The sequence below is a fragment of the Chiloscyllium plagiosum genome, chromosome 51 (genome assembly GCF_004010195.1).
Source record: "Chiloscyllium plagiosum isolate BGI_BamShark_2017 chromosome 51, ASM401019v2, whole genome shotgun sequence".
Classification (NCBI taxonomy): domain Eukaryota; kingdom Metazoa; phylum Chordata; class Chondrichthyes; order Orectolobiformes; family Hemiscylliidae; genus Chiloscyllium; species Chiloscyllium plagiosum.
In genome coordinates this window covers 1334707-1350260 of record NC_057760.1, presented here as the reverse complement: position 1 = coordinate 1350260, position 15554 = coordinate 1334707, and the positions used below count along the sequence as shown (strand labels likewise).

Sequence of the window (15554 nt, the reverse complement as noted above, 5' to 3'; positions counted from 1 at the left end):
CTTTCGATCTGCGCCCCCCCCCCCCCCCCCCCCCCCCCCCTGCTCCTGTCGTGCCCCTGTTTCACAGACCATAGGGCAGTATGCAGGGGCTTCCCATGGACGCTGTCTCAGCGCCCCGCTTTTCCTGATCTGTGTCAGGGACCTGGCTTCATTTGAAAGCGAATGACTGCGGACGCTGGCAATCTGAAACAAACCCTTTGGCCCAACTGGTCCACGTCCTCCAGATATCCTCCATTCATCCAGTCCCATTTGGCTCATTTCCCCTCTAAACCCTTCCTGTTCACGTCCCCATCCAGATGTCTTTTCAATGTTTAAAAATCACACCACGCCAGGTTATAGTCCAACAGGTTTAATTGGAAGCACACTAGCTTTCGGACAGCCACCTGATGAAGGAGCAGCGCTTTGAAAGCTAGTGCTTCCAATTAAACCTGTTGGACTATAACCTGGTGTGGTGTGATTTTTAACTTTGTACACCCCAGTCCACCACCGGCATCTCCAAATCATGACGACCATCGACACCTTCTTTTAAATGCTGTCATTGTACCAGCCTCCACCACTTCCTCTGGCAGCTCATTCCATACACGTACCACCCTCTGTGTGAAAAAGTTGCCCCTCCGGTCTCTTTCCCCTCTCACCCTGAGCCCATGCCCCTCTACTTCTGGACCCCACCCACCCCTTGGCTATTTACCCTATCCATGCCCCCTCATGATTTTATAAATTTCTAGAAGGTCAGCCTCCGACGCTCCAGGGAAAACAGTCCCGGCTTGTTCAGCCTCACCCTGTAGCTCAGACCTTTCCACATCCTCGTCAACCTTTTCCACACCCTCTCAAGTTTCACAACACCTGTTGTACAGCAGGGAGACCAGAATTGCACACAGCAATCCAACCGTAGCCTCACCCATGTCCCATACAGCTGCTACATGGCCTCCCAACTCCTGTACTCGATGCTCTGACCAATAAAGGCAAAAGGCGCCATTGCCGCTCTGCCGTTGACCTGCGACACCGCACATGTTGGAGATGCCCAGGCAGTCTGGCCGTGTTGGCGTTAACGTGTCGCATCCCTTTCTGAAGAGCAGCCAGACCAGACTCGAGATGTTAAACTCTCTGTTTTTCTCTCTCCGCAGCCACTGTTGGCTGAGCTTCTGAGAGACAAATTGAAAGGAATGGTAGCGACCGACTGCGAGAATGTGGGCAGAGAAGTGGCATTTGTTTTTTTTTTTTAGAAACGAACTCATACATGGGATCTGGGTGTTGCTAGCTGACCAGTTATTAGGCCAGAAGACACAGGAGTGGAAGGAAGGCTATTTGGCCTATCGAGTCCACTCTGCCATTTAATCATGACATTCGTGAAGAAGGGCTTATACCCCAAACGTTGATTCTCCTGCTCCTTGGATGCTGCCTGACCTGCTGCGCTTTTCCAGCAACACAATTTCAGCTCTGATCTGCAGCCCTCCCTTTCTCCTGGGCATTTCAACACCACTTACCCGCACTCTCCCCTGTATCCCTTAATTCCTTGCGAGATTAAGAATTTATCAATCTCTGCCTTCAATGTCCCCGCCACCTCTGTGCTCCATGACAATGAATTCCACAGGCCCACCACTCTGTGGCCGAAGACATGTCTTCTCATTTCCGTTTTTAAATGGGGCCCCCTCTAATTCTAAGGCTGTGCCCACGGGTCCTAGTCTCCCCGTCTGACAGAAACAAATTCCCAGCGTCCACCCTAATACCCATCTCTACTTGCCCAGAGGGCTGTTTGCAAGTTGACGCCATGCCGGGAGTCATGTGGAGGGCAGAGTGCGCAAAGGGGGCGGGGGGGGGCAGGTTTCCCTCCCCATTGGTGATCCCGATGACAGCCAGCTTCTGAAATACCGCGTTGCTTTTCTCGTCCCACCTTCCGCTGAGGTGGGATTCTAACACAAGCCCTCGGTGCGTCGGGCTAATGTTCTGGATTACCGGTCCAGAGACATCACCGCTCCCTCCCCACGCCCGGAATTATCGCCAAGGCGACGCGGAGCGAAGAGGCGGGAAAAGTATAAAAGACGAGGGCGTTGTGGGGGGGGGGGGTGAGATTCGAAAGGAAGTGCGCGACCAAATGTTTGAGGGCGTAGGACCAGCTGAGAAAATAGAGGGTAAAGCCGACGGAATCCTGAGCTCCGCTGATAGGAACTGGAAGATTTTACCAAAAAAACACACCGGGTGGTTACGGAGAACCCTTTCTCGAAAAGGAACGAGCTGCCAGAGGAAGTGGTGGGGGCTGGTACAATGACAGCATTTAAAAGGCATCTGGATGGGGAGGTGAATAGGAAGGGTTTGGAGGGATATGGGCCAAGTGCTGGCAAATGGGACTAGATTTAGGTTAGGGTATCTGGGTTGGCACCAACGAGTTGGGCCGAAGGGCTTGTTTCCATGCTGTACATCACAGAGATGGGGAGGGGGTGTGGGGGGCTGGAGGGGGGTGACCGAGATAAGGGGTCGTTCCTTAATTTCTTTCACCAACGTTGTGCTCACAGGCTAAACCATCCTCAGCCTTTCCAAATGTTCTGGTAAACCGTTGTCTCTCCTGTTCACCGGGACTCTGCAGCTCAGCCTCCCTGTCCCATCACTGTTCATTTTCTCGTGGCCAGCTTGGTATTTGGTGTCAGTTTACTGAGCAAACAAACTCTCTCTTCTCAACAGTGGAGACGGGACGAGCCGCTGCCCCAGCGTCCACCACGTCGACCGTGACTGCCCTGAGCAAGATCACCCGCGAGCCGTCCTTGGTGAGTTCCTCCGGTCACTGTCCTTCCTGGGGATCGATGGCACCCCCCCCCCCCCCCTTTCTTGTCTGAGCCCCTGAACCTGGCCAGTGCCTACGGAGCAGGGTTATGCAAGTTTCACCCCCCACCCCCACCTGGAGAAGCAGTTCTCGTACAGGGTATGATCGTCAGGACAATGGCAAGAATGCCAAACCTCGCCCACTCACAGCAAGGTAAGCTGCGAGGAACCGAGGCACTGACTCGGTGGCTCCCCAGAGAGTCAAGGAGTGGACGGCCAACCCCCAGCATCTTAGCTCCTGCCGGAGTCAGTTGTCGTGTCCATGTGAGACTTGGCATTCTTGCATAGATCCTGATGAGTGAAGGAGGAACAGGTGATGGTAACACTGGCCTGCCCCCCCTCTTCCCCTAAAAGGGATTGAGACTGAGGGGGTGACCTTATAAAATCATGAGGGGCATGGATCGGGTGAATAGCCAAGGTCTTTTTTTATTCTCCCTCCCCCCAGGGTAGGGAAGTTCACAGGTAGAGGGTGTAAGTTTAAGGTAAGAGGGGGTTTAAAGGGGCAATGTTTTCACAGAGAGGGTGGTGTGTGTGTGGAATGGGCTGCCAGAGGAAGTGGGGGAGGCTGGTACAATGACCATGTTTAAAAGGCATCTGGATGGGGGACATGGATAGGAAGGGTTTGGAGGGATATGGGGCAAGTGCTGGCAAATAGGACTGGATTAGGTTAGGATATCTGGGTCGGCACGGATGAGTTGGGCCGAAGGGTCTGTTTCCGTGCTGTGTAACTTGATAACTCGAAGCTTCATCCACCTAGCGCATTCCGAGCTCAGTTCGTCAACGGACTGCTTGCCTGTGGAAGACTGAGCATTGCTGGGTAGGCCAAGGGGCAGTTGGGAGAGCGTGGGAGAAGGCCGGAGTCACCGTCAGGGGTCTGTCCTGCGACTTGCTCGGGATGACATGTTGTGTTTTAATGCCCGCCTGTTTGCTCTCTCGCCTTGTTCTCCATTTCCCCCCACCAAAGCTGCGCGATGCCATGGCCGCGATGCGGAAGTCTGCCCGGGACGTTCAGAAGTTTGTGGAGGCCGTCTCCAGGAAGCCGCCGCCCGCCTCGGTGTGCCTGCTCCGAGCCACGACCACGGCAGCAGGTTGGTTTCACCGTATCAGCAGCCCCCCCCCCCCACCCCCTCACAGAACCTCCTCCCAGCAAGCTGCTTCACTGCCCCGGAGCATGGCTTGTTGGTTCGCAAGTGTTGGCTGTTGCCACGTCAGGCAACGGACGGCGGTTGGCGTGCAGACTCCTCCGGCAAACTGCCATGCGGCCGATTGGAAATAATCAATGTTTCCAGAGCCGCTGCTTGAGGGAGAATGGTCAACCTTGGCACGCTGAGGAGCACTCTGCTGCCCTCCTGTTCTCTGTCACTATTTGCACCCAGCTGTATTCTCCCTTGGCATTGCCCGCGCGCTCCCTCTGGCGTTGCCCATGCACTTCCTCTGGCACTCTGGCGTTGCCCGCCTGCTCCCTCTGGTGCTCTGGCGTTGCTCTCTCCCTTTGGCACTCTGGCGTTTCCCGCGTGCGCCTTGCGTTTCCTGTGCTCCCGCTGGCGTTCTGGCATTGCCCGCACGCTCCCCCTCTGGCGTTGTCGGTTTAGATTGTGTGCACTGAAGCACTCATCGTCGGGAGTGATTGCCTTAAACGTCCCGTCTTTTTGGTCGCCCCTAGAGACCGAGAAGAGCGGGCAGTCCGGGCTGGCCTTCTCTGTGCCGTCTTCGCCCGCCAGCACCCTGTCGTCCACCTGCAGCACCCACCTGCGCCCGGCTCGCCTGGCTGCCCCACAGCCCCCCGCTGCCAACCCGCCTCAGGCGGCCACCTCCGTCGTGGAAGATGGCGAGGTGGTGAAGGACGGCGACCTCTTTAAGGGCATGCGGATTCTGGGCAAGAAGCGCACCAAAACCTGGCATAAAGGGGTGCTCATTGCCATCGTGACCACGGGTAAGTGGCACACTTTACCAGTCACGTGATTTTTTTTTTCCCTTCTCCATTCTGTTGTTGGTGTCCACGATGTTAATGTTTGAGCAAAGGCTTCGTTGGCATCACCAGAACAGCCTTCAAGCGTTCGCCACCCATCGAAGGCCCAGCCATCTATTTGCCTTGGCACACACGTGACATCGTGACTGCTTTCCCCTTGACCCCCAGTCACGGCGTGACTCCCTTCCATTACAGGGCGGAGGCGCTGTAAGTCTTAAAACTCACTAAGATCCAAGGAAGTGTAGCCCAGGACTTTGTTGGGGGCCAGGGAGGAAATTGCGGGGGCCCCAGCGGAGATATTTGCATCATTGACAGCCGTGGGTGAAGTGACCGAAGATTGGGAGGTGGCTAATGTACCTGTTTTTTAAGAGGGGCTACAGGGAAGTGCCTGGGGAGCTCCAGTCCAGTGAGCCTAACGTCTGTAGTGGGTAAGTTGTTAGAGGGGATTCTGATGAAGATTAGATTAGATTCCCTACAGTGTGGAAACAGGCCCTTCGGCCCAACAAGTCCACACCGATCCTCCGAAGAGTAACCCACCCAGACCCGTTTCCCTCTGACTAATGCACCTAACACTGCAGAACAATTTCCCATGGCCAATCCACCCTAACCTGCACATCCCTGGGCACTATGGGACAATTTAGCACTGGCCAATCCACCCTAACCTGCACACCTTTGGACTGTGGGAGGGAACTGGAGCACCCGGAGCAATCCCACGCAGACACACTGGGAGAAAGGGTGACTGTATGGGGTTTGCACAGAGGCTGGAATCGAACCTGGGACCATGTGAGGCAGCAGTGCTAATCACTGTGCCGCCCATAAATCTGGATCCCCTGCGGGGGGTGGGGTTTCCCTGATCTGCGTTCGGTCAATAAACACTAGCAATTCGGTCTGGTTCTGTAAGATTTCACACTTGGTTCAATCTCGGCTGGGTGCAGGTTCTCCAGTAACAGATTAAACACTTCCATGTAACTCAGAAACTACGCTTAAAACAAAGACTTTTTTATACCTTTTTTTTGAGAGAGAAGTACAGAGCATAATCGTAGAGCACATCCAAACGATTACCAAACAATGCTAATGAAATGACTTTTATTGACAGCAACTTAGCCCAATGATACTTCCCAATTGGAACCAACCTTGTTTTCCCAAACTTAAGCCATTCTTATCTCATGAACCGAGTTTTGACTCTAAGGTCAGTGAGGGTGGCCAGTAATGTCTTATCTAGTCTAGTTATTTCTATGCTGCAAAGGAAGCATTGTCTGCTAATCTCTGTTGAGACCGACGGTGGTTAGTTCAGCGTTGTAACAGGGTTAAAAACCATTTATGCAGCTTTGAGCAGAATTGTCCATTTGCAGCCTGGAAGCCATTTTGTCATGTTATTTGCACGAGGAAGCCATTTTATCCCTGCCTAGGTTTGCATGCATTGAGTGGTTGCTCCTGACTACAACTCGTTACTTTGGCCTGCATTCTGATCTCAGACCCTCACTGACACACCGAATCTACAGGTATCTGGAGAGGCAAGGACTCATTTGGGACAGTCAGCACGGCTTTGTGCGTGGGAAATCATGTCTCGTAAGCTTGATTTTAAAACGTTTGAAGGGGTGACCAAAAAGTAGATGAGAGCAGCGCCGACATAGGCGTTGTCTACTTGGACTTTATCACATGGTAGGTTATTGAGTAAGATCAAATCCAGGGAGTGCTCGCCAATTGGAGACAAAATTGCCTTGAAGGTATAAGATGGAGGGTGGTGGGGGAGTGTTGTTGTTCAGGCTGGAGGCCTGTGACCAGTGGGATCGGTGCGAGTCCACTGTTTTTTGTCAGTTATACAAATGACTTGGATGTGAGCATAGGAGGCGTGGTTAGTAAGTTTGCAGATGCTGCTAAAGTTGGTGGTGTAGTGGACCGTGAAGAAGTTTCTCGAAGAGTCCAACAGTATCGTGGGCTAAGGAGTGGCGGGTGGAGTTTAATTTTGATAATTGTGAGGTGCTGGCATTTTGGCTAGTCAAACCAGGGCAGGACTTTTACAGAGTTGATAGTGGGGCCCTGGGGAGCATTATAGAACAAAGAGATCTCGGGGCGAAGTGTGTGGAGCTTTATCAGGCTTATGGCCGACATGTCGACTCTCCCGCTCCTCGGGTGCTGCCTGACCAGCTGTGCTTTTCCAGCACCACGCCCTTCAACTCTGACCTCCAGCATCTGCAGTCCCTCACTCTCTGCAAAGAGATCTAAGGGGACAGGTTCATAGCTCCTTGAAAGTGGGGTCGCAGGTAGGCAGGATGGTGAAGAAAGCTTTCAGCACGCGTGCTTTCGTGGGTCAGAGCACTGAGTTTCAGAGCTCTTGCAGCTGAACAAGATGTTGGTGAGGCCACGTTTGCAGTACTGCGTGCAGTTCTGTTCACCCTAACACAGAAAGGATATTATTCAACTCGAAAGGCTGCAGAGAAAATTTACTAGGATGCTACGTGGACTGGAAGGCTTGTGTTGTAAGGGCAGGGTGGGACTTTTCTCCTCCTGGAGTGTCGGAGACTGTGGGGTGACCTTACCGAGATATATACAATCTCGTGGATAATGGGCAGCTTTTCCCAGAGTCTAAAACTGGAGGGCATAGGGTTAAGGTGAGAGGGGAGATATACAGAAGGGTCCAGAGAGGGGAGTTTTTCTCTCACAGGGTAGTGAGTGTCTGAAACAGTAGTGGTGGAGGCGGGTGCAATTTAAGGAAGATTTAGGCAGGTACGTGGATGAGTGAAGTGTGGAGGGACATGGGCCGAGATTAGTTGTAACGGCATGAACAAGTTGGACCGAAGGGCCTGTTTCCATGCTGTAGACCTCTGCGACTGCCCTTGATATGGTGCGGTGTCGCGCCTCGTTCTCCATGTTTACTGGGGAAGGAGGCAAAAAACCTGATGTTTTCCAGGCCAAAAGCCTGAAGTCAATGTGCACGCAAGTAATGCTGGCTTAATCCGGCGCTTGGTCACACTACCCCACAAGCAAAGACTGTCCCGATGAATGAAAGAAAACCGCAAGACCCACACTGCGAGAGAATTCACACTAACTCGTTTCACAATCTTGATTGAATGCTTCGAAATGAAACGGAAAGGGACAGACCTAAAAATAGCAGATGGAGTAGAGTTTGAATAAATGCGAGGTGTTGCATTTTGGTAAAACAAGCAAGGATAGGGTTTATACAGTTAAAAGTAGGGCCCTGGGGTAGTGTTATCAAACAGAGACCTAGGGGTTCAGTGCATAAATCTTAAGTTTGCATCAGAGGCAGGCAGCGTTGGTCAGAAGGTGTTTAGCAAACTTGCCTTCATTGCTCAGACCTTGAGTTGGGGAAGTCATGTTGGGGTTGTACAGGACATTGGTGAGGCCTCGTCTGGAGAACTGTGTCCAGTTCTGGTCACCCTGTTACAGGAAGGAGATTATTAAACCGGAGAGGGCTCAGAAGAGATTTACCAGGGTTGGAGGGTTTGAGTTACAGGGAGAGGTTGAATAGTCTGGGGCTGTTTTCCCTGGAGCGTTGGAGGCTGAGGGGTGACCTTATAGAGGTTTATAAAACCATGAGGGGCATGGATAGGATAAATACCCAAGGTCTTTTCTCTGGGTTTGGGGAGTCCAGAATTAGATGAGCATAGGTTTAGGGTGAGAGGGGAAAGATATAAAAGGGACTTGAGAGGTAACATTTTCACACAGAGGGTGGTGCGTGTGTGGAATGAGCTGCCAAAGGAAGTGGTGGAGGCTGGTGCAATGACAGCATTTAAAAGGCATCTGGCTGGGGACATGAATAGGAAGGGTTTGGAGGGAAATGAGCCAAACGCTGGCAAATGGAACGAGATCAGGCTGGGATATCTGGGTCGGCATGCATAAGTTGGATTGAAGGGTCTGTTTCCGTGCTGCACAGCTCTGACACTTGGGAGAGTTTGAGTTATAAAGAAAGGCAGGGATGTATTTCACTGGAATGTGGGAGGTTGCGAGGTGACCTTTTAGAGGCTGATAAAATAAGGAGGGGTGTAGATCGAGCAAACGGTCGCTGTCTTTTCCCTCGGATGGGGGATTTGAAGAGCGCGTCTTTAAGGTGAGAGGAGAAAGATTTGAAAAGGGCAATTTCTTTACACAGGGTAGTTTGTGGGTGGAATGAGCTTCCAGAGCAAGTGGTGGATGCTGACACCGTAGCAACGTTTAAAAGACATTTGGGAAGTACATGAGTGGGGAAGGGATTTGGGGCAGGAGTGGGCAGGTGGGATGGTTGGCACGGACGGATTGGGCCGAAGGCTCTGTGGGCCGTGCTCCCCGGTCTGATTGGTCTTTTGCACGTTTTGTTTTCAACCTCTTTGACCAGGCAACGCGAACAAGTACAAGGTCAAGTTCGACAACAAGGGCAAGAGCCTGCTGTCAGGGAACCACGTTGCCTACGACTACCACCCCGCTGCTGACCGCCTGATGGTGGGGAGCAGAGTGGTCGCCAAGTACAAGGACGGCAACTCGGTGTGGCTGTACGCCGGCATTGTGGCTGAAACTCCCAACAACAAGAACAAGACTCGGTAAGGAAGCCGCGATGGCCGAGAGACCGTTCCCCAAGCTGCGCCGCCGGCACCCATCCCCACCTTTTGGCTGTTGGGTTTCCCGAGCCGTGGAAAGGTTTGTGCCTGTCCCCCTCCTCCGCCGGTCGCCCTGGGTGTCGGTTTCGCAGGGCGGTGTAAGAGTTCACCCCCCCCCCCCCCCCCGCCATCGCTGTAGGCCCAGTCACAGAGCGGGGGGAACAGCCCCCTCGGTCCAACCAAGCCGACCGTCATCCCGAACTAAACTCATCCCACCCGCCTGCAGATTCCACCAAACCTTTCCTGTCCATGCACTTATCCAAATGCCATTGCAACCATCCCCACATCAGCCACTTCCTCTGGCAGCTCATTCCACACATAAACCACACTCTCTATCTTTTTTAAACAAAAAAGTTGCTCCCATGTTGTTTAGTTTTTTTTCAAAGCACTCTTCTCTCCCCTAAACGCTATGCCCTCTAGTTTTGAACACCCCCCCCCCCCCCCCCCCCCCCCCCCCCCCCGCGGAACCTTGCTCCTCGCCTTATCCATCATGATTTCATAAACGTCCGAGTCATACAACATGGAAACAGACCCTTCAGTCCAACTCGTCCATGCCAATCAACTTTGCCAAATTAAACTCGTCTTGTTTGCCTGCTTTCAGCCCATGTCCCTCCTAAACCATTCCTATTAGTGTCCCTGTCCGAGTTTATCTTTTCAGTGTTGTAAACAGTACCTGTATAAACCATGTCCCCCGGCATACGGATCACCCCCTAACTTAACAAGGATGTTGCCAGGACTGAAGGGTTTGAGTTATAAGGGGAGGTCTGGGACTTTTTTTTTCCCCTGGAGCGTAAAAGGTTGAGGGGTGACCTTAGAGAGTGGCATAGATAAGGGGGTGCCTTTTCCCGAGGGTAGAGTTCAAAACTAGGGGCCATAGGTTGAAAGCGAGGCAAGCAAGATTTGAAAGGTACCGAGGGGCAACTTGAATCCAGGTAAGGAAGGCAGAATTCCCTCTGCCTTTTTCTATCCTCTCGAAATGTTGAGTGTCTTTTGGAATTCCCATCCGCTAAATTGTCCCGTAGTGCCCAGGGATGTGCAGGTTAGGATGGATTGGCCATGCTAAATTGTCCCGTAGTGCCCAGGGATGTGCAGGTTAGGATGGGATTGGCTGTGTGAAATGTAGGGATAGGGTAGGGAGATGGGTCTGAGGAGGCAATGCTCTTTGGAGTGTCAGGCTGGACCCGATGGGCCGAATGGCCTGCTTGCACATGGTCTGGGTCCGAGTAGTCAAAGTCAACCAACTCGGTGGGGCTGGAGCCACGTGTAGGCCAGTCCACTTCGTGAGAGGGCACTTGTGAACTAGATGGGGTTTTTCATGACAGTGGACCCGTGGCCATCCTGAGGGCTCTCAATTCCAGATTCTTGATTGAATTCCGATCCCATGGCGGGATCCCAACCTGGGTCCCCAGAACGTGAGCTGGGTTTCTGGATTTTCAGTGCACTAGGCCATTGCCGTCTGCTGTGGTTTAGGTGGAGCGAGTGGTCCCCACAACATGCAGAGAGGGGAGATGGCTGGACCGAGCAGTGACTGAACCGTTTATACAGAGAAGGTGGGCAAGTGACAGAGGGAGCCCGATCAGGGAGGATATAGATTGAGGAGGGTCTTTGTGGGGTGGGGGTTGGGGGTGCCTGTGCCTTTGCTATCCTCGGTTGCGGAAAAGAGACGCTGGTGTGGAGGGTAGCGCTGTTGGATCGGAGAAATTTGTGGACATGGGTCATCCCTCGGAAGACGCAGCCTGTGTGAAGGTGGGAGACTGTGGGTCATGCCTGAGACTGGGCAGGTGGGGAAGGGGAGAGTCCTCAGGTGGGCTGGGTGGAAATCGGGCATGGCCAGGTGAACTCTTGAGGGTGAGGCTGCACTGATGCAGGCACCAGTGCACAGATAAAGATCCCGCACTCAGCTCCCAGACAGGACTAAAACTTCCACTCCGGTTCTGAGACTCTCATCGACTACCACGTGGGACCTTCCCACACGTGGAGCAAGCGTTGCAGGAGGCGGGGGCTGGGTGGACGCTTCAGGCGGGGTTTGCACCGATTCCTACTTCAACCCGGCTCAAGAGGCTGGGATTGCAGGAGCACCGAGATCCTGGTGCTGGTGGAGAGGCCGGCGGAGGTGAGGGGCAGAGTCTGAGGAGGCGGTGGCTGAGGACACGGCCCACTGATGCACAGCGGGCTCGCTCTTGCATTAAGTCTCCCGGGTGTGAGTGAGCTTTGTAACACTAGAGTGCAGCAGCAGCTTGTGCACTGACGCTACAGGGTTTGGTGGTGAGAACACAGCAGCGTATTGAGCTCTGGGACTGGGCTCCGATATGTACTGGCAGCAGTGTAGACTGAACACACTACCCCCCCCGAACAAGGGGAGTCTTATATTAAGGCAGAAATGTGGGAGAATTCCTGTCGCCCGGAGTATCCTTAATCTTAGGGATTGTCTTCCTTGAGCAGAGAACTGGGTTTATCCAGTGGGAGTGGGTGGATTTGAGCAGGGGATTAAGAAAACTGGCAGATCGACCCTGTCTGTGGAATAGCGGGCTCCAAGGGTCGAGTTGCTGACCCCTGCTGCCATGTTCCTTTTATGACAAGAGTACCAGACGCTGGTGAGCTTGTGGCTACTTAACGAGATGTAGCCCTTGCAGCGAGACCAACTTGCATTTCTCTAGCGCCTTCTGCCACCCCTCCGAGCCCACATGCCGTCTTGCCCCTGCGCTTCCCAAAGCCAAAGGAGGTGTTCAAAGTCTGTGGCCGCTTCTGTAAAAATCGGAGAGGCGACTGGAAAGGAAACACGTTTGTTCACAACATTGACTGTGTGCTCATTCCTGATGAAGGGCTTATGCCCAAAACGTCGATTCTCCTACTCTTCGGATGCTGCCTGACCTGCTGTGCTTTTCCAGCACCACTCTCTCGACTCTGATCTCCAGTGTCTGCAGCCCTCACTTTCTCTTTGCTGAGTATAGGCGGAAGATCATGACATTGGGGTTGTACAGGACGTTGGTGAGGCCTCGTCTGGAGAACTGTGTCCAGTTCTGGTCGCCCTGTTCAAGGAAGGAGATTATTAAACCGGAGAGGGTTCAGAAGAGATTTACCCGCATGTTCCCAGAGATGGAGGGTTTGAGATATAAAAATTGACTGGGACATCATTTTTCACTGGAGCGTAGGAGGTTGAGGAGCATAAAATTGTGTGGAGCATCAATAAGGTGAATAAGCAAGGGCCTTTTCCCTGGGACAGGGGTGTCCTAAAATAGGAGGCACATTTTTAAGATTTTTTTTTAAAAAAAAAAGGCAATTATTTTTATGCAGGAGGGTGGTTCGTGTGTGAAATCAATTTGCTGCAGTCCTAATGTTTGAAAGACATTTGGATAAGTACATGAATAGGATAGGGATCTGGGTCAGGAGGAGGCAGGTGGAGCCAGTTTAGTTTGGGATAATGGTCAGCACGGACTGGCTGGACGGAAGGGTGCGTTTGCGTGCTGTGTGACCAGGGCAAGCTCCTCTCCCAGCGTCCCTATCGAGAATGTGAGGTGTGGTCTTCCCAGGCTCGGTTCTCCGGACTGCGCTCTCTCACCCTGGTGATTCGATAGGATGGTGCCACAATCATCCAGCAACAGTGGTGATGGTCTGCTCCTCGTTGAAACTGGAGGTGTACCACCCGCTCGGGAGACCCGCTGAGGCAACGTTGACAGATTGAAACTGGCCCCGGGAGAATTTCGAAGAATCATGACTGTGGAAACAGGCCCTTCAGCCCAACCGGTCCGCACCGACCCTCCGGAGAGTATCCCACCCACACCCATTCCCCAAACCTCTCACTCTGCATTTACCCCTGATTAATGTACCGAACCTGTACATCCCTGGGCACTATGGGACAATTTAGCATGGCCAATCCACCCTAACCTGCACATCCCTGGGCACTATGGGACAATTTAGCATGGCCAATCCACCCTAACCTGCACATCCCTGGGCACTATGGGACAATTTAGCATGGCCAATCCACCCTAACCTGCACATCCCTGGGCACTATGGGACAATTTAGCATGGCCAATCCACCCTAACCTGCACATCCCTGGGCACTATGGGACAATTTAGCATGGCCAATCCACCCTAACCTGCACATCCCTGGGCACTATGGGACAATTTAGCATGGCCAATCCACCCTAACCTGCACATCCCTGGGCACTATGGGACAATTTAGCATGGCCAATCCACCCTAACCTGCACATCCCTGGGCACTATGGGACAATTTAGCATGGCCAATCCACCCTAACCTGCACATCCCTGGGCACTATGGGACAATTTAGCATGGCCAATCCACCCTAACCTGCACATCCCTGGGCACTATGGGACAATTTAGCATGGCCAATCCACCCTAACCTGCACATCCCTGGGCACTATGGGACAATTTAGCACAGCCAACCCACCCTAACCTGCACATCCCTGGACACTACGGGACAATTTAGCATGGCCAACCCACCCTAACCTACACATCCCTGGGCACTACGGGACAATTTAGCATGGCCAACCCACCCTAACCTACACATCCCTGGGCACTACGGGACAATTTAGCATGGCCAACCCACCCTAACCTACACATCCCTGGGCACTACGGGACAATTTAGCATGGCCAACCCACCCTAACCTACACATCCCTGGGCACTATGGGACAATTTAGCATGGCCAATCCACCCTAACCTGCACATCCCTGGGCACTATGGGACAATTTAGCATGGCCAATCCACCCTAACCTGCACATCCCTGGGCACTATGGGACAATTTAGCATGGCCAATCCACCCTAACCTGCACATCCCTGGGCACTATGGGACAATTTAGCATGGCCAATCCACCCTAACCTGCACATCCCTGGGCACTATGGGACAATTTAGCATGGCCAATCCACCCTAACCTGCACATCCCTGGGCACTATGGGACAATTTAGCATGGCCAATCCACCCTAACCTGCACATCCCTGGGCACTATGGGACAATTTAGCATGACTAACTCACCTAACATACACATTCCTGGGCACTATGGGCAAATTAGCATGGCCAATCCACTCTAAGCTGCACATGTTTGGACTGTGGATGGAAACTGGCACACTGGGAGGAAACCCACACAGACACAGGAGAATGTTCAAACTCCACATACAGGACCTTTTATTTTCGGTACTTTGGATTGTTGATTAAAATGATAAAAAAGGACTTTTAAAATAGGGGATTGTGAAAGGAATTTTGCATGTTACTGAAACTCATTGTTTAGATTAGATTACTTTACAGTGTGGAAACAGGCCCTTCGGCCCAACAAGTCCACACCGACCAACCGAAGCGCAACCCACCCATACCCCTACGTTTACCCCTTACCTAACACTACGGGCAATTTAGCATGGCCAATTCACCTGACCTGCACATCTTTGGATTGTGGGAGGAAACCGGAGCACCCGGAGGAAACCCACGCAGACACGGGGAGAATGTGCAAATTCCACACAGTCAGTCGCCTGAGGCAGGAATTGAACCCGGGTCTCCGGCACTGTGAGGTAGCAGTGCTAACCACTGTGCCACCGTGCCGCCCTGTAGTGTCCTGTAGTGCCCAGGGGAGTGCAGGTTAGGGTGGATTGGCCATGCTAAATTGCCCTGTAGTGTCCAGGGGTGTGCAGGTTAAGTGAGTTACGCATGGGAAATGCTGGGTTCCAGAGAGAGTGCAGGAGTGGGGGGACATTCTTCAGAGAGTCAGCGTGGACTCGATGGGCTGAATTGCCTGCTTTGGCATGGTAGGGATACTGTGGGCTGTCATGTTGCAGCTGTACAGCACGTTGTGCCTCTTTTGCAATATTGCTTTCAATTCTCATCTCCCTGCTTGAGGCAGGATGTTGTGAAACTTGTAAATCTCTTCTGAACTCTGTCAAGAATGTTGGAGGGCTTGCGCTATCGGGAGAGGATGGGACTAATTCCCCAGGAGTGTCAGAGGCTGTGGGGTGTCCTTTTCTAGAGGTTTATCAAATTATGAGGGGACATGGATAGGGTGAACAGGCATGGTTCTTTCCCAGGGTGGGCAGAGTCGAGAACTCGATGGGAAAGGGACCTAAGGGGCAACTTTTTCACACAGAGGGTGGTGCGTGTATGGAATGAGCTGCCAGAGGAAGTGGTGGAGACCGGTACAATGACAACATTTAAAAGGCATCTGGATGGGGACGTGA

At 52.7% G+C, this 15554-nt stretch overlaps 1 protein-coding gene across 1 annotated transcript in view; it reads left to right on the top strand.

The window, feature by feature from the left end:
• LOC122544755 (histone-lysine N-methyltransferase SETDB1-like) overlaps positions 1 to 15554 on the top strand; it is a 40398-nt gene that overhangs the window by 6705 nt on the left and 18139 nt on the right. Inside the window, exons 4-7 of the mRNA XM_043684079.1 lie at positions 2677 to 2759; positions 3779 to 3902; positions 4478 to 4747; positions 9117 to 9318. Coding sequence (XP_043540014.1) covers positions 2677 to 2759; positions 3779 to 3902; positions 4478 to 4747; positions 9117 to 9318 — 679 coding nt within the window. The remainder of the gene's footprint in view (positions 1 to 2676; positions 2760 to 3778; positions 3903 to 4477; positions 4748 to 9116; positions 9319 to 15554) is intronic.